Genomic DNA, 21735 nt, shown 5'->3' on the forward strand with positions numbered 1-21735 from the left:
GTCAGTGACTCACAGCACATAAAATCCCTATTAATAATAATGTATCCCCTTCTATTTGCCAGTTGCCAGAGGGTTAATAACAATAGGGGGGCCCGGGGGGCCCAGACACTTTCAGCAGTGTTGTTGGGCAGCTCCCTGGTCGCTAAGGTAACATGGACCCTAGCAACCAGATAGCTGCTGAACAAAAAGTAAGACCAATTGCAAATGGTCTCAGAATATGACTCTGTACATTATACTAAAAGTTAACTCAAAGCTGAACAACCCCTTTAGGGTGCCATTCCCCCCCCCCCCCCCCCCCCCCCAAAAAATGTATATATTTGTATATAAAAGACATCGGCAATCTGAGCAATTGATTTGTTGGTGTTGTGGGGGGCAACAGTTACAATGGGCACAATCAAAGTGGCAAAGTTTACACCGGGTCTTGTTACCCATAGCAACAAATCAGCCGGCAGCCATTACGGGTCACCTTTTTTGGAAGCAAACACCTGATTGGTTGCTATGGGTTGCCAGACTGGTTCAAGCTTTGCATCTTTTAACACATTGCCCCTATTCATCTATGGCTCCGGGGCAGTAACGCACAAACGATCATTTCCGTAGCAACACGGACTGTTCCTAGAAATGGCGCGGTTGCCATGATACCGGCGTTAGTTCCGCCATCCATTGTATTGGTTATTCCCACGCTCGGCAACCGAACCAAATCAGGAAAGCCATTCAGGGAACGGAACCCACTTATAAGAAAGGGAATTGTAGTCATCGCTCACCTCCCACACTGATCCTGCAGGCAAAGGTTAAACGTACTTAGCGACGCGGCCGCCCACAATAAACGGCAAGGCTGCCCCCCCCCGGGAGATGAGCCCAAGGGAGACGGCTTTATAGGCAGGCAACGTGGGCGGGAAGCTCATCGGAGCTACGTCACGGGTCCATGGAGCGGATTGTGAGCTCTGCGGGCAAGGAATTTTATCCCCCCCTGGGGCAAATTAGAGAGGCTTCAGATGGGGTTTTCGCCTTCCTCAGGATCAACTGGCAGTTAGGCAGGTTATATATAGGCATTATGGTTGAACGTGATGGACGTGTGTCTTTTTTCAACCTAACTTACTATGTTACTATGATCCCCAGGGGCAACATGTTGCTCCCCAACCCCTTGGATGTTGCTCTCAGTGCCCCCAAACCATACTTAAGGAGAACCTTTTGGTGTCCATAAGGAGGCTATTCTCGTCCATGGGAAGGTAAGCTAGAAGTAGACCCTTGCACTACCCATTAGGAGACCATTTTACCATCTAGAAGATCTCAGTGTGCCATCCAGTTAGAGGGTACTCAAGGAGAACCATTTTGTGTCCAAGAGGAGGCTCTTCTTATCTATGAGCAGGTTCTCTAGAAGAAGCCCCTAGTAGGTTCCATGAGACTATATTTGCACAACCCATTAGGAAACAACACTGTTAATATTTTTATTCAATAAATATCATTGTATCATCTAATACTCGCCCCTTACGGGTGAATATACAGATATTACCAAAGGTGTATATATATATATATCATTTAGTTGCGTTCTTGGATCAGGCGGCACAGGGTCCCGGGCTCTACTTCTTCCAGCCCCAGACAGATGAGTGTGGGGGGCGGAGGCACGTGCGTCATGTAATCTCGTTCCCCCCGGGTGAACCGCCTCAAATGTGAAGGCTCTGGAGGAGGATGAAGAAGACGGGTGTTAAATATGGACACAACACGTGCTCACACTGGCTACAGCCAATTCCCCTGTACTGCGTATTAGCAACGGTCCATGTATAGGCCCCCGATAATGACTCCACATGGAAAAACCTGGTCAAACAGTGGGCCGCCCACCTCAATTGGTAAGTATTTGGGGGAGTGACCAGACAACCTGGAACAGGATGGACAGGAAGTGCCATTCAGCATTCCAACCAATCATTTCTAGGTATGTGGCCAACCTCACCATGCAGATAAACGTCCATTTATGATTTACAGTATTTTCATTGGTCATCCCACCACTGGCGCCACAGCCTACCTGCTGGGAGGGGCCTGCTAGAGGCAGCGAGCTGCTTAAACGTCAGGATCAGAGGCCGCGAGACGGCAGGGCGAGAAACGAGGTGGCTCACGTAGCAGGAGAGAGCGTCCTCGCTGCGCATTTCACCCTGAAACGGAGTGAAGGCAAAACAGGAGGTTAATGTACCAAGTCTGGTCCTGTATGGGGATATGAACCCTCTGTATGTGTCTTTGCTCTTCTGACTTGTGGACCTTCTATGGTTCTGATCCTCTACAGGTTGTTCTAGACTTGTTCTAGTGCTCTGATTGGCTACAAGCTGGCCTATTCCTGTGGGTATACTTACCCTTTGTATTCCCTAATGCTGGCATTACAAGAGGCACCCCAGTAACCCAGAAGCAAACTCGGGGGGCCCTACGTCACCCCCGCTAGGGATTAGCTTCCGAGCCCCCAAATGTACACTCACCGGCACCTCATAGTTGCGCCCCCGATTCTGCACCCTGACCTCCCCTCGAGAGAGAACTCGACCCTGCAAAGCCTCCCAGAGACCCTGCGGGACCCCCAGTGCTGCCAGGAGCGCCCCGTCTTGTAGCTGTATATGCGCCTCCCCCGAGCCGTCCTCCGCTTTCACCCTGAAACGACGGGAATAGGTCATTAAAGGGGCGGTTTGCCTTTAAGATAGTACGTTAGAGACTGTACCATTCCTAGCAACTTTGCACTTGGTCTTCATTATTTATTTTCTATAGTTTTTTTAATCATTTGCCTTCTTCGTCTAAATCGCTCCAGCTTTCACACGGGGGTCACTGACCCCGGCAGCCAATAAACTACAATTTATTGTCATTACTTATATTTCTATTTATTCCCCCTTCTATTCATATTTCAGTTTCTCATTCCCACCGCTGCCGGGTTGCTAAGGTAACCAAGCCCCTAGAAACCAGACAGCTGCTGAAATTCCAAACTGGAGAGCTGCTAAACAAAAAGCTAAATAACTGAAAAAAAAAATGAAGACCAACTGCAAATTTTCAGAGAATATCCATGTCTATATTATATGTCTACATTATACTAACAGTTAATTGCAAGTTGAACAACCCCTTTACCAGTTAGGTGGCCACGCCTCCCTACAAAGTGACACACCCCCGGGCCGCCAGGTTACACCCCTTCTGTTTATGGCCTTTGGGGTCATGCAATCAGCCAGGGTCGGACTGGGCCAATGGGACACCGGGAAAAAACCCGGTGGGCCCTGGCGGCCCAGACCGGACCCTTGCCGGCGCCCCCTCTGCCCGACTGTTCCTCCCCTGATGCGTTAAATTTACACAAGCTTAGGTGACAATGTCGGGTTGGGGACCCTGCAGGTGTTAGGGGGGCCCCAGGGGGGGGGGGGGAGGGTTAGGGGACACGGTCGGCGGGGGCACTTGCAGGGTCCCTGGGGCAGGAGCCCTGGTGGGCCCTGCACCCCCAAGTCCGACCCTGCAATCAGCAATGGGGTTTATTTAACCTAAAGCAGCCAATCAGCAATGAGCCCTGACTGGTTAGCGGAACAAATGGAAAAATCTGATTGGCTGGGTATAGAAGTAGTCTCACCAGGCTTTGGCACGGAACACTCCGGACTGGGACGTGCAGGATGAGGATCGGCTGCAGTGGCCCTGGGAGAGACAAGAGCAACATTGGCCCCGACACGAGGAGGAACGAACATTCCCCATACATTCCCCATACATTCCCCATACATCCCCCATACATTCCCCCATACATTCCCCCATACATTCCCCCATACATCCCCCATACATTCCCCATACATTCCCCCATACATTCCCCATACATTCCCCCATACATTCCCCCATACATTCCCCATACATTCCCCATACATTCCCCATACATTCCCCCATACATCCCCCATACATTCCCCATACATTCCCCCATACATTCCCCCATACATTCCCCATACATCCCCCATACATTCCCCCATACATCCCCATACATTCCCCATACATCCCCATACATTCCCCATACATTCCCCCATACATTCCCCATACATTCCCCCATACATTCCCACATCCCCCATACATTCCCCCATACATTCCCCATACATCCCCCATACATTCCCCATACATTCCCCCATACATTCCCCATACATTCCCCCATACATTCCCCATACATCCCCCCATACATTCCCCATACATTCCCCATACATTCCCCATACATCCCCCATACATTCCCCATACATTCCCCATACATCCCCCATACATTCCCCATACATCCCCCATACATCCCCATACATTCCCCCATACATCCCCCATACATTCCCCATACATTCCCCATACATCCCCCCATACATTCCCCATACATCCCCCATACATTCCCCATACATCCCCCCATACATTCCCCATACATTCCCCCATACATCCCCCATACATTCCCCATACATCCCCCCATACATTCCCCATACATTCCCCATACATTCCCCCATACATTCCCCATACATCCCCCATACATTCCCCATACATTCCCCATACATTCCCCATACATTCCCCATACATCCCCCCATACATTCCCCATACATTCCCCATACATTCCCCCATACATTCCCCATACATCCCCCCCATACATTCCCCATACATTCCCCCATACATTCCCCATACATCCCCCCATACATTCCCCATACATCCCCCATACATTCCCCATACATCCCCCCATACATTCCCCATACATTCCCCCATACATTCCCCATACATCCCCCCATACATCCCCCATACATTCCCCATACATTCCCCATACATCCCCCCATACATTCCCCATACATCCCCCATACATTCCCCATACATCCCCCCATACATTCCCCATACATTCCCCCATACATTCCCCCCATACATTCCCCATACATTCCCCTATACATCCCCCCATACATTCCCCATACATTCCCCATACATTCCCCCATACATTCCCCCATACATTCCCCATACATTCCCCATACATTCCCCATACATCCCCCCATACATTCCCCCATACAAGACTCAGGGGCACTTACTGCCCTAAACACGTCCTCACAGGCGGCGCAGACCCACGCCAGCGTCACGCTCAGCACACACGCGATGGAGCAAACGGCACGGTGGGGGATCAGTGACCTCGGCAGCTCAGAGAAGAGGGTGAACTTGGGCACGAGGAGACATTCACTGTGCAGGGGAGAAAATGTATTCATTTCATACATAGGGCAATTACCCCCCTAATTGCCCCATTTGCCCACTTACTTGCTCTCCGCCGGGGCGCTCAGGACACGCACACAGGTGACGGGCACACTGCGCAGGTACACGGCGCCGGCCCTGGGGAGAGATAGGAACGGCATTGGATGGAATACGGTCACATGACTGCATTTACACAGCACAAAGTCTAAGGGGGAAGACACACGGAGCTACTAGTAGCCGCTACTAAAACAGACAATGCTGATCATTTACTGATAATTGTCTCTACGTGTGTTTAGCAGAGGCAACTCTCAGTATTGTCTGGAGTTTAAAAATTAAAAAGTTGCTGCTACTAAGTAGCTCTGTGTGGCTTCGCCCTAAAGGGAAGGGCAAGGCTTCTCCTGAAGAAGGACAGAGAATGAAACGTGGAGAGGTAACGTTACCTGGATATTTTCCTCTCTAAGCCTTGTATTAATATTGTGGCCCCTGGCAGCAGCCCCAGGCAGTAAGGGCCCCCGGCCGGGTTCATATAAACAGACAGCGCAGCCTGACGGTCCAACTCTGCCACGGTGACCTTGAGGGAGACGCCATGTGGGAGGAAGGACTCTGAGGAGGGGGGACAGAATGGGAGAAACCACTGACATGGCTTAGTGTGGGGGGGGGGGAGTTTGAGGGGTAAATGGTACTTACCAGTAATGGTGCCGCTTGGGGGGAACATACGGGTGTTCTGGGCATCACACAGGGTACGGTGGGTCACCACGCCGGTCACGTTGAGGAGAGAACCCGCAGAGCTGGGGGGGGGGGGGACAGCAAATTAGACAGGGTACAGATGGGGTTTTCGCCTTCCTCGGGATCAGCTGGCAGTTAGGCAGGTTATATATAGGCATTATGGTTGAACGTGATGGATGTGTGTCTTTTTTCAACCTAACTTACTATGTTACTATGTATGTTACTGTGATTGCCATCTTGGAGTCAGGAAGGAATTTTTCCCCCCCTGCGGCAAATTAGAGAGGCTTCAGATGGGGTTTTCGCCTTCCTCGGATCAACTGGCAGTTAGGCAGGTTATATATAGGCATTAAGGTTGAACATGATGGACATGTGTCTTTTTTCAACCTAACTTACTATGTTTTATTATTCTGCTCAATACTGACGCATAAATAGGCCCCTAAGCATTACTAGAGTTGGTATCACCCGCAGACCCCAGTGCAACTGCACCCCCTTGTGACTGGCCGGAGCTGAGTGGCAGATACTTCTGCAAGTAGGTGTAAGTGTGTACAACAGGATTAGGTTTATTTCCCCTTCATATCAAAAATATAAAATCCTTCACCTGCTTTTCAGCGCTTGATCTACCGAGAGCGGCTCCTCCCGCGGCCAAGGTGGGGGGTCGGGGGCCTGTGTATAAAGCATTCTGTCAGCACCACGGGCAGCTCGGCCAATGGCCAGACACAGCCGGGGGGGGGGGGGTAAAACAGGGCAGGTACCTTCACATCCCGCAGGGCCCACTCACAGGGAATCCTGAAGCACACGGGGCAACTGGACATCTGCACGGAATCTTCCGGCTGCCGGTGAAATATCTCCAGGTCCTTTTAAAGGGGAAGCGCGACAAATGTGATTGGATACAAATGCCCATACAGCGTCCATATATATTCCCCCAGCAGGGTGACACAGTGACAGCGGGTCTGCCCCTCCCCCAGCAGGGTGACCTAGTGACAGCGGGTCTGTCCCTCCCCCAGCAGGGTGACACAGTGACAGCGGGTCTGTCCCTCCCCCAGCAGGGTGACACAGTGACAGCGGGTCTGTCCCTCCCCCAGCAGGGTGACCTAGTGACAGCGGGTCTGTCCCTCCCCCAGCAGGGTGACACAGTGACAGCGGGTCGGCCCCTCCCCCAGCAGGGTGACACAGTGACAGCGGGTCGGCCCCTCCCCCAGCAGGGTGACACAGTGACAGCGGGTCGGCCCCTCCCCAGCAGGGTGACACAGTGACAGCGGGTCTGTCCCTCCCCCAGCAGGGTGACACAGTGACAGCGGGTTGGCCCCTCCCCCAGCAGGGTGACACAGTGACAGCGGGTCGGCCCCTCCCCCACCAGGGTGACACAGTGACAGAAGCAATCGATACCTTCTCCCCGGTTGCGATGAGACGATACACCCTGTTGGGCTGAAGGAAATGGAACCATCGGGCAGCGGAATGGCAGAAAAGGAGCAGGACCTGCGGGAGCAGAGAGACAGGGGGTGAGAGAGACTGGGGGGGGAGAGAGACTGGGGGGGTGAGAGAGACGGGGGGGGGGGAGAGAGACAGGGGGTGAGAGAGACAGGGGGGGAGAGAGACGGGGGGGGGAGAGAGAGACGGGGGGAGAGAGAGACTGGGGGGTGAGAGAGACGGTGGGGGGGAGAGAGACAGGGGGTGAGAGAGACAAGGGGAGAGAGAGACAAGGGGAGAGAGAGAGACGGGGAGAGAGAGACAAGGGGAGAGAGAGAGACGGGGAGAGAGAGAGACAGGGGGGGGGGAGAGAGACAGGGGGAGAGAGAGACAGGGGGTGAGAGAGACAGGGGGTGAGAGAGACAGGGGGTGAGAGAGACAGGGGGTGAGAGAGAGACGGGGAGAGAGAGAGACGGGGGGGGGGAGAGAGACAGGGGGAGAGAGAGACGGGGGGGGAGAGAGATGGGGGGAGAGAGAGACGGGGGGGGAGAGAGATGGGGGGGGAGAGAGAGAGAGAGAGACGGGGGGAAAGAGACATGGGGGGAGAGAGACAGGGGGGGAAGAGAGACAGGGGGTGAGAGAGACAGGGGGTGAGAGACAGGGGGTGAGAGAGACAGGGGGGTGAGAGAGACAGGGGGTGAGAGAGACAGGGGGTGAGAGAGACAAGGGGAGAGAGAGAGACAGGGGGGGGAGAGAGACAGGGGGAGAGAGAGACAGGGGGAGAGAGAGACAGGGGGAGAGAGAGACAGGGGGTGAGAGAGAGACAAGGGGAGAGAGAGACAGGGGGGGTGAGAGAGACGGTGGGGGGGAGAGAGACAGGGGGTGAGAGAGACAAGGGGAGAGAGAGACAAGGGGAGAGAGAGACAAGGGGAGAGAGAGACAAGGGGAGAGAGAGAGACGGGGAGAGAGAGAGACAGGGGGGGGGGGAGAGAGACAGGGGGAGAGAGAGACAGGGGGTGAGAGAGACAAGGGGAGAGAGAGACAAGGGGAGAGAGAGAGACGGGGGGTGTGAGAGAGACGGGGGGTGTGAGAGAGACGGGGGGTGTGAGAGAGACGGGGGGTGTGAGAGAGGCAGGGGGTGTGAGAGAGGGTCGGGGGGACAGGTAGATCACATCTGAGTGTCACCATGTCTGTCTCTTTACCTTAGTTAAGGGTCTATGTTCCTCGTCCCATGATGCTCTCTGTTCCTCCTCTCGCTCAGTTACTTGCCCGGTGAGTAGTTCCGGTGCCCCCAGCCACACAGCCTGGGCCTGAAACTGGAACCCCCCGTCATGGCCCGGAATGGGCACGAGTCCTTCTACCCCCCTCACCAGGAAGAGTCGGCTGGCACTGGGCCCGTCCAGCTTGGGCAGCTTACAGGGTCGGGGCAGGAGGGAGGCAGCGGGGGGGCACGTGGGGCAGTCGTGGGGCAGGTGTAGGATTCGGGCATCGCTCAATAGAAACTGAACATATGTACTGGTTTGGGGGGGGGGGTTAAAAAAACACAACAAAGAGTTAAAAATGGAACATTCCAAAGGGAAAGCTCAGTGTCACATCATCATTATACGGAAATATAGAGAGACAGAACCTTACATTGTGCTGCTCGTCCCCTTCTCCGTGTCCTGGGCAGTCTCGCCGAGCAGCCTGTAGTGGCACACCTCTATGGTACAGCCTGGCGTTGGGGGATAGGGACCGGCTCATTATATGGGACCTGCTATAGGGTCCGGCTCATTATATGGGACCTGCTATAGGGACCGGCTCATTATATGGGAACAGGGGAGGGATGGAACCTTCTATAGGGACTGGCTCTTTATATGGGAACAGGGGAGGGATGGAACCTTCTATAGGGACCGGCTCTTTATATGGGACCTGCTATAGGGACCGGCTCATTATATGGGACCTGCTATAGGGACCGGCTCATTATATGGGACCTGCTATAGGGACCGGCTCATTATATGGGACCTGCTATAGGGACCGGCTCATTATATGGGACCTGCTATAGGGACTGGCTCTTTATATGGGACCTGCTATAGGGACCGGCTCATTATATGGGACCTGCTATAGGGACTGGCTCATTATATGGGACCTGCTATAGGGACCGGCTCATTATATGGGACCTGCTATAGGGACCGGCTCATTATATGGGACCTGCTATAGGGACCGGCTCTTTATATGGGACCTGCTATAGGGACCGGCTCATTATATGGGACCTGCTATAGGGACTGGCTCTTTATATGGGACCTGCTATAGGGACCGGCTCATTATATGGGACCTGCTATAGGGACTGGCTCTTTATATGGGAACAGGGGAGGGATGGAACCTTCTATAGGGACCGGCTCATTATATGGGACCTGCTATAGGGATCGGCTCATTATATGGGACCTGCTATAGGGACCGGCTCATTATATGGGACCTGCTATAGGGATCGGCTCATTATATGGGACCGGCTCATTATATGGGACCTGCTATAGGGACCGGCTCATTATATGGGACCTGCTATAGGGACTGGCTCTTTATATGGAACCTGCTATAGGGACCGGCTCATTATATGGGACCTGCTATAGGGACTGGCTCTTTATATGGGAACAGGGGAGGGATGGAACCTTCTATAGGGATCGGCTCATTATATTGGACATGCTATAGGGACCGGCTCATTATATGGGACCTGCTATAGGGATCGGCTCATGATATGGGACCGGCTCATTATATGGGACCTGCTATAGGGACCGGCTCATTATATGGGACCTGCTATAGGGACCGGCTCATTATATGGGACCTGCTATAGGGACCGGCTCATTACATGGGACCTGATATAGGGACTGGCTCATTATATGGGACCGGCTATAGGGACCGGCTCATTATATGGGACCTGCTATAGGGACCGGCTCATTATATGGGACCTGCTATAGGGACCGGCTCATTATATGGGACCTGCTATAGGGACCGGCTCATTATATGGGACCTGCTATAGGGACCGGCTCATTACATGGGACCTGATATAGGGACCGGCTCATTATACGGGAACAGGGGAGAGATGGGACCTGCTACAGGGACTGGCTCATTGTATGGGAACAGGGGAGAGATGGGACCAGCTCATTATATGGGAACAGGGGGGGTCACTTACCTATCCAGGCACTGGGCGGCCGGGGCAACACCAGGCAGGGGACAGACGCCGACTGATCCTTTAGCACAAGGCGCCCCGAGGGAGACGCATGGAGAACCCCAAGGAGTCGCTGGGGGAGAAGAGACATAAAAGAGAAATAAGATACGAGAATATCATATAGAGAAAGGGAAGGGCTTCCTGGTATTAAAGGAGAAGTAAACCTTTTACACTCTATAATGGGAGGGGGCGGGGCTATAACACACACTCACCAGACTGGGGCGAAGTTCTTGGGGTTGCAGGGAGTGATGGGTCCATCGCAGAGAGCGAGTAGACTCCTCCGCCCGAAGGTACCGGGAGTCCGAGACCACAGACTGGAGAAGCGAGAGTGCGGGGAGACTCCAGGGCGGGGAGAGGGGAGAATACTGACAGAGAGGAGAGTTTTCTGTTAGGGGGGGGGGGACCCCAATTTCCCCTTCTCCTACAGCCGCTCACCCCCCGTTCCCGCTCTCCTACCTCTCGCAGGGGGCACTCATGAGGCTCCTTCAGGATCTCTCCCTGTAGGTCTCGCTCGCACCTCGGCCCCGACGCGGAGAAAGACGAGAGCGTCTCGGACAGCAGCTTCTCTGTGACGCCGGGGGGTCCGGCACCGAGTGACCCCTGTAGGCACCGCGGCTTCACCAGAGACGGGCACAGCCTGCGGGGGGACCAGGGCAAGAGATGTCCAACCAATCAGAACTCACCCATTGCCTGAACCCCCAAAGAGACTGCTAAGCTTAGCTCTCTTGGTGCCCCCCCACATTACTTCTCTTGCAGTCTCCTGGAGACATCACAGGCCCACAGGTACTCGGGCAGTCTCAGGTGATAGCGGAACTGGAGGTGAAGGTGGAGGTTTCCGGCCGTAGAGACGGGCGATAACGGGGTGCAAAGCCGCGAAAACTGGGTGACCCTCAACCTGCTCCTGAGACAGCACGATAGGACGATGGGAGGGAAGAGAGGGCTGGGAGACTGCTGGAGGTGCGTGTCCGATATCTAAAGAGAGACAGACGGTTAATTGGATTAAGCCTGACCTGACCAAAATAAATGGGGACCTGACGTTAAGGGTGCCATGACAGTTAAACTGGAGTAGCCATGGCAACACTGGATTAGACTCTCACCTCCACTCCGGCCCCCTCTCTCAGGCCCCGCCCCCCATTCAGCAGCTGCAGGTAGGCCGTGCACAGCATCACCTTCCCGTCCAGCTCATATAATCCCGCCCGCGGGTCTACAACTCGGGTCAGCACCCCCTACAGGAGAGAAACGGAATAAGGGAAACGCTAAGGGGGATGGGCAAAGCCAAACCAATAGGAGGTGGTCTGTCCCTCACCTGATAGGTCAGAGTCTTGGCCTGCTTTTCCCCTACCCCCATCGCCTTCTGTTGGTACGACCGCTCCTCCTGTATCTCCTGCCCAACATGGCCGGGGGGGCTGCACCCACTAATCTCCTCAGCGGGGGACACGGGGTCAGGCAGGGGGAACTCTGGGCTTGAAAGGAGACAGGAAGAGGAGGTGACGGCGAAAACCTGATGGGAGGAGCCACGCAGGGAGGAGACAGAGAGTGATGTCACCGTGTACGTCTCGCCCACACGTAGGGCGTGGTACCAGCTCAGCCTGGGGGAAACCTGCCGCCATTGGAACAAAGGAACACAGTGAGACATACGTGCCAGGGGCTCAAGGGAGGAGCTGTGAGAGTGCCCCGCCCCCTGCAGGGTGACACAGACAGAAGGAGATATGAGTTTGCCCCTCCCCCTGCAGGGTGACACAGACAGAGGGAGCAACAGAAAGGACATAAAGGAGGAGCTGAGTTTGCCCCGCCCCCTGCAGGGTGACACAAAGGAGGAGCTGAGTTTGCCCCGCCCCCCGCAGGGTGACACAAAGAGAGCGACACAGAAAGGAGGAGCTGGGCTTGCCCCGCCCCCTGCAGTGACACAGAGAAAGGGACACAGAAGGGAGGAGCTGAGTTTGCCCCGCCCCTGCAGGGTGACACAGACAGAGAAAGGGACACAGAAGGGAGGAGCTGAGTTTGCCCCGCCCCTGCAGGGTGACACAGACAGAGAAAGGGACACAGAAGGGCATGAGCTGAGTTTGCCCCGCCCCTGCAGGGTGACACAGACAGAGAAAGGGACACAGAAGGGAGGAGCTGAGTTTGCCCCGCCCCCTGCAGGGTGACACAGACACAGAAAGGGACACAGAAGGGAGGAGCTGAGTTTGCCCCGCCCCCTGCAGGGTGACACAGACACAGAAAGGGACACAGAAGGGCATGAACTGAGTTTGCCCCACCCCCTGCAGGGTACAGACAGAGAAAGTGACACAGAAGGGAGGAGCTGGGTTTGCCCCACCCCCTGCAGGGTGACACAGAGAAAGCGACACAGAAGGGAGGAGCTGGGTTTGCCCCGCCCCCTGCAGGGTGACACAGCCCATAATCACCTGCACTATAACAGGGACACATTCCCGCTGATCCTGGAGGAAGAAGAAGAAGAAGGTTTTGTGTCGGATGCTGAGGAGGGAGGTGACGCGAGACACCCGGCCGGTGACAGTGACCCGGGGGGGCCTGGGCTGCAGCCTGTGGGGGGAGAATGGGGAGAGGGGAATACAGAGCAAAGGAACATGGGAAGGGCTGTGCCCCATTGCCCCGCCCCTTTACCTGTCCCCTCCCCTTTACCTGTCCTTTAGCAGCGCAGACGCACGGTGGGGTGTGAGGGGGGGAACACATTCCGGCGGGGTCTCTCTGACAGGGGGGGGCACGATGGGCTCCGGGGGGGAAATGATCTCCAGGTACCCGCCCCCTGAGCCTTTGGCCTGGGGAACGATGTACGACCAACATGGCAGCACCACCAGCGCCCCCAGGCAGGACAGGTCAAAGTGCAACACCTGGAAAGGAACAGGGCGGGGCTTAGTGTAGGGATGGGCGGGGCCCCACCTGAGGGGCCACAATATCCTGAATTAATGAGGGAGTCACTCACCTCACAGGGAATACAGCCGCTCCTGTCCCTCACATACAAGTTCCCATCATGCTTTGCACTCTCCCCAGGAGGAAGATCCGTGATGTACCCCACCAATAGCAGGTGAACTCTGGGGAGGGGCTTGTTAGGAGAGGGTGTGGCTTCCTTCAGCTCCACCTGTTCTTGGCACCACCTCTTATAACGCTCAGTGCTCCAGCCCAATAGGGAGACACAGGGGGAGTGCTGGAAGGCCAGCAGCTGGGAGATTGGGGTGAAACTGCAAGAGATGGGGGGCAGGTAATTAGCAGGGGCACATTGTAATGGAACAGCACAGGGATACACAAAGGGGCTTATGTTTTATTGTAACTGGCACCACCAGGGGCGGTATAGAGAGCGGCGGGGCTAGGGGCAGTATAGAGACCGGCAGGGCTAGGGGCAGTATAGAGACCGGCAGGGCTAGGGGCAGTATAGAGACAGGTGGGGCTAGGGGCAGTATAGAGACCGGCAGGGCTAGGGGCAGTATAGAGACCGGCAGGGCTAGGGGCAGTATAGAGACCGGCAGGGCTAGGGGCAGTATAGAGACCGGCAGGGCTAGGGGCAGTATACAGACCAGCAGGGCTAGGGGCAGTATAGAGACCGGCGGGGCTAGGGGCAGTATAGAGACCGGCGGGGCTAGGGGCAGTATAGAGACCGGCGGGGCTAGGGGCAGTATAGAGACCGGCGGGGGTAGGGGCAGTATAGAGACCGGCGGGGCTAGGGGCCGTATAGAGACCGGCAGGGCTAGGGGCAGTATAGAGACCGGCGGGGCTAGGGGCAGTATAGAGACCAGCGGGGCTAGGGGCAGTATAGAGACCGGCGGGGCTAGGGGCAGTATAGAGACCGGCGGGGGTAGGGGCAGTATAGAGACCGGCGGGGCTAGGGGCAGTATAGAGACCGGCGGGGCTAGGGGCAGTATAGAGACCGGCGGGGCTAGGGGCAGTATAGAGACCGGCGGAAGTAGGGGCAGTATAGAGACCGGCGGGGCTAAGGGCAGTATAGAGACCAGCGGGGGTAGGGGCAGTATAGAGACAGGTGGGGCTAGGGGCAGTATAGAGACCGGCGGGGCTAGGGGCAGTATAGAGACAGGTGGGGCTAGGGGCAGTATAGAGAACCGGCGGGGCTAGGGGCAGTAATAGAGACCGGCGGGGGTAGGGGCAGTATAGAGACAGGTGGGGCTAGGGGCAGTATAGAGACCGGCGGGGCTAGGGGCAGTATAGAGACCGGCGGGGCTAGGGGCAGTATAGAGACCGGCGGGGCTAGGGGCAGTATAGAGACCGGCGGGGCTAGGGGCAGTATAGAGACAGGTGGGGCTAGGGGCAGTATAGAGACCGGCGGGGCTAGGGGCAGTATAGAGACAGGCGGGGCTAGGGGCAGTATAGAGACAGGTGGGGCTAGGGCAGTATAGAGACAGGCGGGGCTAGGGGCAGTATAGAGACAGGTGGGGTAGGGGCAGTATAGAGACCGGCGGGGCTAGGGGCAGTATAGAGACCGGTGGGGCTAGGGGCCGTATAGAGACCGGCAGGGCTAGGGGCAGTATAGAGACCGGCAGGGCTAGGGGCCAGTATAGAGACCGGCAAGGGCTAGGGGCAGTATAGAGACGGTGGGCTAGGGGCAGTATAGAGACCGGCGGGGCTAGGGGCAGTATAGAGACCGGCAGGGCTAGGGGCAGTATAGAGACCGGCAGGGCTAGGGGCAGTATAGAGACCGGTGGGGCTAGGGGCAGTATAGAGACCGGTGGGGCTAGGGGCAGTATAGAGACTGGCAGGGCTAGGGGCAGTATAGAGACTGGCAGGGCTAGGGGCAGTATAGAGACTGGCAGGGCTAGGGGCAGTATAGAGACTGGCAGGGCTAGGGGCAGTATAGAGACTGGCAGGGCTAGGGGCAGTATAGAGACTGGCAGGTTTAGGGGCAGTATAGAGACCGTCAGGTTTAGGGGCAGTATAGAGACCGGCAGGTTTAAGGGCAGTATAGAGACCGGCAGGTTTAAGGGCAGTATAGAGACCGGCAGGGGTAGGGGCAGTATAGAGACCGGCAGGTTTAGGGGCAGTATAGAGACCGGCGGGGCTAGGGGCAGTATAGAGACCGGCAGGGCTAGGGGCAGTATAGACACCGGCAGGGCTAGGGGCAGTATAGAGACCGGCAGGGCTAGGGGCAGTATAGAGACCGGTGGGGCTAGGGGCAGTATAGAGACTGGCAGGTTTAGGGGCCAGTATAGAGACCGGCAGGGCTAAGGGCAGTATAGAGACCAGCAGGGCTAGGGGCAGTATAGAGACTGGCAGGGCTAGGGGCAGTATAGAGACTGGCAGGGCTAGGGGCAGTATAGAGACTGGCAGGGCTAGGGGCAGTATAGAGACCGGCAGGTTTAGGGGCAGTATAGAGACCGGCAGGGCTAGGGGCAGTATAGAGACCGGCAGGGCTAGGGGCAGTATAGAGACCGGCAGGGCTAGGGGCAGCATAGAGACCGGCAGGGCTAGAGGCAGTATAGGGACCGGCAGGTTTAGGGGCAGTATAGAGACCGGCAGAGCTAGGGGCAGTATAGAGACCGGCAGGTTTAGGGGCAGTATAGAGACCGGCAGGGCTAGGGGCAGTATAGGACTGGCCAGGGGTTGGTACCTGTAGCTGAGGGGCAGTATAGAAGACCGGCAGGGCTAGGGGCAGTATAGAGACCGGCAGGGCTAGGGGCAGTATAGAGACTGGCAGGGCTAGGGGCAGTATAGAGACTGGCAGGGCTAGGGGCAGTATAGAGACTGGCAGGTTTAGGGGCAGTATAGAGACCGGCAGGGCTAGGGGCAGTATAGAGACTGGCAGGGGTTGGTACCTGTAGCTGAGGGGCAGTATAGAGACTGGCAGGGGTTGGTACCTGTAGCTGAGGGGCAGTATAGAGACTGGAGGGGTTGGTACCTGTAGCTGTGGGGCAGTATAGAGACTGGCAGGGGTTGGTACCTGTAGCTGAGGGGCAGTATAGAGACTGGCAGGGGTTGGCACCTGTAGCTGAGGGGCAGTATAGAGACTGGCAGGGGTTGGTACCTGTAGCTGAGGGGCAGTATAGAGACTGGCAGGGGTTGGTACCTGTAGCTGAGGGGCAGTATAGAGACTGGCAGGGGTTGGTACCTGTACTGAGGGGCAGTATAGAGACTGGCAGGGGTTGGTACCTGTAGCTGAGGGGCAGTATAGAGACTGGCAGGGGTTGGTACCTGTAGCTGAGGGGGCAGTATAGAGACTGGCAGGGGTTGGTACCTGTAGCTGAGGGGCAGTATAGAGACTGGCAGGGGTTGGTACCTGTACCTGAGGGGCAGTATAGAGACTGGCAGGGGTTGGTACCTGTAGCTGAGGGGCAGTATAGAGACTGGCAGGGGTTGGCACCTGTAGCTGAGGGGCAGTATAGAGACTGGCAGGGGTTGGCACCTGTAGCTGAGGGGCAGTATAGAGACTGGCAGGGGTTGGTACCTGTAGCTGAGGGGCAGTATAGAGACTGGAGGGGTTGGCACCTGTAGCTGAGGGGCAGTAATAGAGACTGGCAGGGGTTGCACCTGTAGCTGAGGGGCAGTATAGAGACTGGCAGGGGTTGGTACCTGTAGCTGAGGGGCAGTAAGAGACTGGCAGGGGTTGGTACCTGTAGCTGAGGGGCAGTATAGAGACTGGCAGGGGTTGGTACCTGTAGCTTGAGGGGCAGTATAGAGACTGGCAGGGGTTGGTACTGTAGCTGAGGGGCAGTATAGAGACTGGCAGGGGTTGGTACCTGAGGGGCAGTTATAGAGACTGGCAGGGTTGGTACCTGTAGCTGAGGGGCAGTATAAGAGACTGGCAGGGGTTGGTACCTGTAGCTGAGGGGCAGTATAGAGACTGGCGGGGGTTGGTACCTGTAGCTGAGGGGCAGTATAGAGACTGGCGGGGGTTTGGTACCTGTAGCTGAGGGGCAGTATAGAGACTGGCAGGGGTTGGTACCTGTAGCTGAGGGGCAGTATAGAGACTGGCAGGGGTTGGTACCTGTAGCTGAGGGGCAGTATAGAGACTGGCAGGGGTCGGTACCTGTAGCTGAGGGGCAGTATAGAGACTGGCAGGGGTTGGTACCTGTAGCTGAGGGGCAAGTATAGAGACTGGCAGGGGTTGGTACCTGTAGCTGAGGGGCAGTATAGAGACTGGCAGGGGTTGGTACCTGTAGCTGAGGGGCAGTATAGAGACTGGCAGGGGTCGGTACCTGTAGCTGAGGGGCAGTATAGAGACTGGCAGGGTTGGTACCTGTAGCTGAGGGGCAGTATAGAGACTGGCAGGGGTTGGCACCTGTAGCTGAGGGGCAGTATAGAGACTGGCAGGGGTTGGTACCTGTAGCTGAGGGGCAGTATAGAGACTGGCAGGGGTTGGTACCTGTAGCTGAGGGGCAGTATAGAGACTGGAGGGGTTGGTACCTGTAGCTGAGGGGCAGTATAGAGACTGGCAGGGATCGGCACCTGTAGCTGAGGGGCAGTATAGAGACTGGCAGGGGTTGGCACCTGTAGCTGAGGGGCAGTATAGAGACTGGCAGGGGTTGGTACCTGTACCTGAGGGGCAGTATAGAGACTGGCAGGGGTTGGTACCTGTACCTGAGGGGCAGTATAGAGACTGGCAGGGGTTGGTACCTGTAGCTGAGGGGCAGTATAGAGACTGGCAGGGGTTGGTACCTGTAGCTGAGGGGCAGTATAGAGACTGGCGGGGGTTGGTACCTGTAGCTGAGGGGCAGTATAGAGACTGGCAGGGGTTGGTACCTGTAGCTGAGGGGCAGTATAGAGACTGGCAGGGGTTGGTACCTGAGGGGCAGTATAGAGACTGGCAGGGGTTGGTACCTGTAGCTGAGGGGCAGTATAGAGACTGGAGGGGTTGGTACCTTTAGCTGAGGGGCAGTATAGGGACTGGCAGGGGTTGGTACCTGTAGCTGAGGGGCAGTATAGAGACTGGCAGGGGTTGGTACCTGTAGCTGAGGGGCAGTATAGAGACTGGCAGGGGTTGGTACCTGTAGCTGAGGGGCAGTATAGAGACTGGCAGGGGTTGGTACCTGTAGCTGAGGGCAGTATAGAGACTGGCAGGGGTTGGTACCTGTAGCTGAGGGGCAGTATAGAGACTGGCAGGGGTTGGTACCTGTAGCTGAGGGGCAGTATAGAGACTGGCAGGGGTTGGTACCTGTAGCTGAGGGGCAGTATAGAGACTGGCAGGGGTTGGTACCTGTAGCTGAGGGGCAGTATAGAGACTGGCAGGGGTTGGTACCTGTAGCTGAGGGGCAGTATAGAGACTGGCAGGGGTAGGGGCAGTATAGAGACTGGCAGGGGTTGGTACCTGTACCTGAGGGGCAGTATAGAGACTGGCAGGGGTTGGTACCTGTAGCTGAGGGGCAGTATAGAGACTGGCAGGGGTAGGGGCAGTATAGAGACTGGCAGGGGTTGGCACCTGTAGCTGAGGGGCAGTATAGAGACTGGCAGGGGTTGGCACCTGTAGCTGAGGGGCAGTATAGAGACTGGCAGGGGTTGGTACTGTAGCTGAGGGGCAGTATAGAGACTGGCAGGGGTTGGTACCTGTAGCTGAGGGGCAGTATAGAGACTGGCAGGGGTAGGGGCAGTATAGAGACTGGCAGGGGTTGGTACCTGTAGCTGAGGGGCAGTATAGAGACTGGCAGGGGTTGGTACCTGTAGCTGAGGGGCAGTATAGAGACTGGCAGGGGTTGGCACCTGTAGCTGAGGGGCAGTATAGAGACTGGCAGGGGTAGGGGCAGTATAGAGACTGGCAGGGGTTGGTACCTGTACCTGAGGGGCAGTATAGAGACTGGCAGGGGTTGGTACCTGTACCTGAGGGGCAGTATAGAGACTGGCAGGGGTTGGTACCTGTAGCTGAGGGGCAGTATAGAGACTGGAGGGGTTGGTACCTGTAGCTGAGGGGCAGTATAGAGACTGGCAGGGGTTGGTACCTGTACCTGAGGGGCAGTATAGAGACTGGCAGGGGTTGGTACCTGTAGCTGAGGGGCAGTATAGAGACTGGCAGGGGTTGGTACCTGTAGCTGAGGGGCAGTATAGAGACTGGCAGGGGTTGGTACCTGTAGCTGAGGGGCAGTATAGAGACTGGCAGGGGTTGGTACCTGTAGCTGAGGGGCAGTATAGAGACTGGCAGGGGTTGGTACCTGTACCTGAGGGGCAGTATAGAGACTGGCAGGGGTTGGTACCTGTAGCTGAGGGGCAGTATAGAGACTGGCAGGGGTTGGTACCTGTAGCTGAGGGGCAGTATAGAGACTGGCAGGGGTTGGTACCTGTAGCTGAGGGGCAGTATAGAGACTGGCAGGGGTTGGTACCTGTAGCTGAGGGGCAGTATAGAGACTGGCAGGGGTTGGTACCTGTAGCTGAGGGGCAGTATAGAGACTGGCAGGGGTTGGTACCTGTAGCTGAGGGGCAGTATAGAGACTGGCAGGGGTTGGTACCTGTAGCTGAGGGGCAGTATAGAGACTGGAGGGGTTGGTACCTGTAGCTGAGGGGCAGTATAGAGACTGGCAGGGGTTGGTACCTGTAGCTGAGGGGCAGTATAGAGACTGGCAGGGGTTGGTACCTGTAGCTGAGGGGCAGTATAGAGACTGGAGGGGTTGGTACCTGTAGCTGAGGGGCAGTATAGAGACTGGCAGGGGTTGGTACCTGTAGCTGAGGGGCAGTATAGAGACTGGCAGGGGTTGGTACCTGTAGCTGAGGGGCAGCTGGGGGCAGTGGCGGCTCAGGCAGCGGATAAGGTTCTCCGTTAGATCAGGGGGCGGCGACCCCTCTCCTTCCCACAGGCAGTCCCGGGCATGCTGCTGGGCACACTCCAGCCACTGGGCAACCTGGGCACAAGGGAGATCACATGATCAGGGCACCTACACCCGGTACCGGGGGGAAACCCTCTCTGTTCCCCGGGCAGGGGCAAGAAGTGTAAATGGGAGAAACCCATTGCCAGAGTGACTGCCCCACAGTGAGAGAGCTCCCCCCTGTGTTGGGGTAAAACACTCACCCGGGGGCCCGCAGGCCGCTCACTGCCCATGTGCGCTGGGGAAGTACTGGCAAAACAAGCGGGAATGGCGTCACCCGTCCCTATTGCTCTCTGGCGGAAGTAAATAGAAGGCGCGCAGCGACACCGTGTGGCCGTACCGCGGAACTACAAGCACAGGCGCCTTTTGCGCTTAGGGCTGTGCGGCTGCAGCCGGGACCCGGCGCGGTAACGGGATTATTATCCGGGGGCCTATATGGTGCGACTAATCGCAAGGCCCGTATTATACACACGTACAATATGATATATCGCTATACAAAAACACTTTGTGGAAATGATTTGTCTTATTTACTAACTGGTAGCGTGGCCGAGCGGTCTAAGGCGCTGGATTAAGGCTCCAGTCTCTTCGGGGGCGTGGGTTCGAATCCCACCGCTGCCAAGCAAGCTTTTATGCTTTTTGTTGCCCCCTATCTGCCAGGGTATGCTCTCTGCCCCTCCATGATATTCCCTGCTGCCCCCTATCTGCCAGGGTATGCCCTCTGCCCCTCCGTGATATTCCCTGCTGCCCCCTATCTGCCAGGGTATGCCCTCTGCCCCTCCATGATATTCCCTGCTGCCCCCTATCTGCCAGGGTATGCCCTCTGCCCCTCCGTGATATTCCCTGCTGCCCCCTATCTGCCGGGGTATGCCCTCTGCCCCTGCATGATATTCCCTGCTGCCCCCTATCTGCCGGGGTATGCCCTCTGCCCATCCATGATATTCCCTGCTGCCCCCTATCTGCCAGGGTATGCCCTCTGCCCCTCCATGATATTCCCTGCTGCCCCCTATCTGCCGGGGTATGCCCTCTGCCCCTCCATGATATTCCCTGCTGCCCCCTATCTGCCGGGGTATGCCCTCTGCCCCTCCGTAATATTCCCTGCTGCCCCCTATCTGCCGGGGTATGCCCTCTGCCCTCCATGATATTCCCTGCTGCCCCCTATCTGCCGGGGTATGCCCTCTGCCCCTCCGTAATATTCCCTGCTGCCCCCTATCTGCCAGGGTATGCCCTCTGCCCCTCCATGATATTCCCTGCTGCCCCCTATCTGCCGGGGTATGCCCTCTGCCCCTCCATGATATTCCCTGCTGCCCCCTATCTGCCAGGGTATGCCCTCTGCCCCTCCATGATATTCTCTGCTGCCCCCTATCTGCCAGGGTATGCCCTCTGCCCCTCCATGATATTCTCTGCTGCCCCCTATCTGCCAGGGTATGCCCTCTGCCCCTCCATGATATTCCCTGCTGCCCCCTATCTGCCAGGGTATGCCCTCTG

The 21735-nt window shown here is 56.5% G+C and overlaps 1 protein-coding gene and 1 non-coding gene across 4 annotated transcripts; one reads left to right on the forward strand and one right to left on the reverse strand.

Moving 5' to 3' along the window:
- Positions 1 to 1420: 1420 nt before the first annotated feature.
- ctc1 (CTS telomere maintenance complex component 1) lies at positions 1421 to 20543 on the reverse strand. 3 transcript variants are annotated; one of them, XM_031897664.1, is made up of 24 exons: positions 20454 to 20543; positions 20147 to 20286; positions 13443 to 13698; positions 13142 to 13350; positions 12907 to 13042; positions 11808 to 12101; positions 11599 to 11727; positions 11247 to 11473; positions 10958 to 11138; positions 10714 to 10866; positions 10466 to 10574; positions 8935 to 9013; positions 8505 to 8817; positions 7282 to 7371; positions 6648 to 6749; positions 6494 to 6558; positions 5857 to 5957; positions 5610 to 5772; positions 5236 to 5307; positions 5016 to 5160; positions 3575 to 3636; positions 2460 to 2625; positions 2018 to 2144; positions 1421 to 1676 (listed from the first exon to the last, which is right to left on the reverse strand). In XM_031897664.1, exons 1-24 carry the CDS (start codon positions 20481 to 20483, stop codon positions 1537 to 1539), a joined length of 3489 nt encoding a protein of 1162 aa, XP_031753524.1. In that variant the 5' UTR covers positions 20484 to 20543; the 3' UTR covers positions 1421 to 1536.
- Positions 20544 to 20786: 243 nt separating this feature from the next.
- Positions 20787 to 20868, forward strand: trnal-aag. The gene has a single exon. It is a non-coding gene; the product is annotated as a tRNA-Leu (tRNA).
- Positions 20869 to 21735: the final 867 nt, after the last annotated feature.

Source organism: Xenopus tropicalis, chromosome 3, assembly GCF_000004195.4.
Source record: "Xenopus tropicalis strain Nigerian chromosome 3, UCB_Xtro_10.0, whole genome shotgun sequence".
NCBI classification, from domain to species: Eukaryota; Metazoa; Chordata; class Amphibia; order Anura; family Pipidae; genus Xenopus; species Xenopus tropicalis.

Excerpts from the sequence above, each read along its gene's own strand:
- ctc1 (XM_031897664.1), bottom strand. The coding sequence starts at position 20,483 with ATGGGCAGTGAGCGGCCTGCGGGCCCCCGG. Across the intron at positions 8,818-8,934 it reads AAGGGGACGAGCAGCACAAT|TACATATGTTCAGTTTCTAT; the intron begins GTAAGGTTCTGT and ends CCCCCAAACCAG. Across the intron at positions 5,773-5,856 it reads CCCAAGCGGCACCATTACTG|AGTCCTTCCTCCCACATGGC; the intron begins GTAAGTACCATT and ends CCCCCTCCTCAG.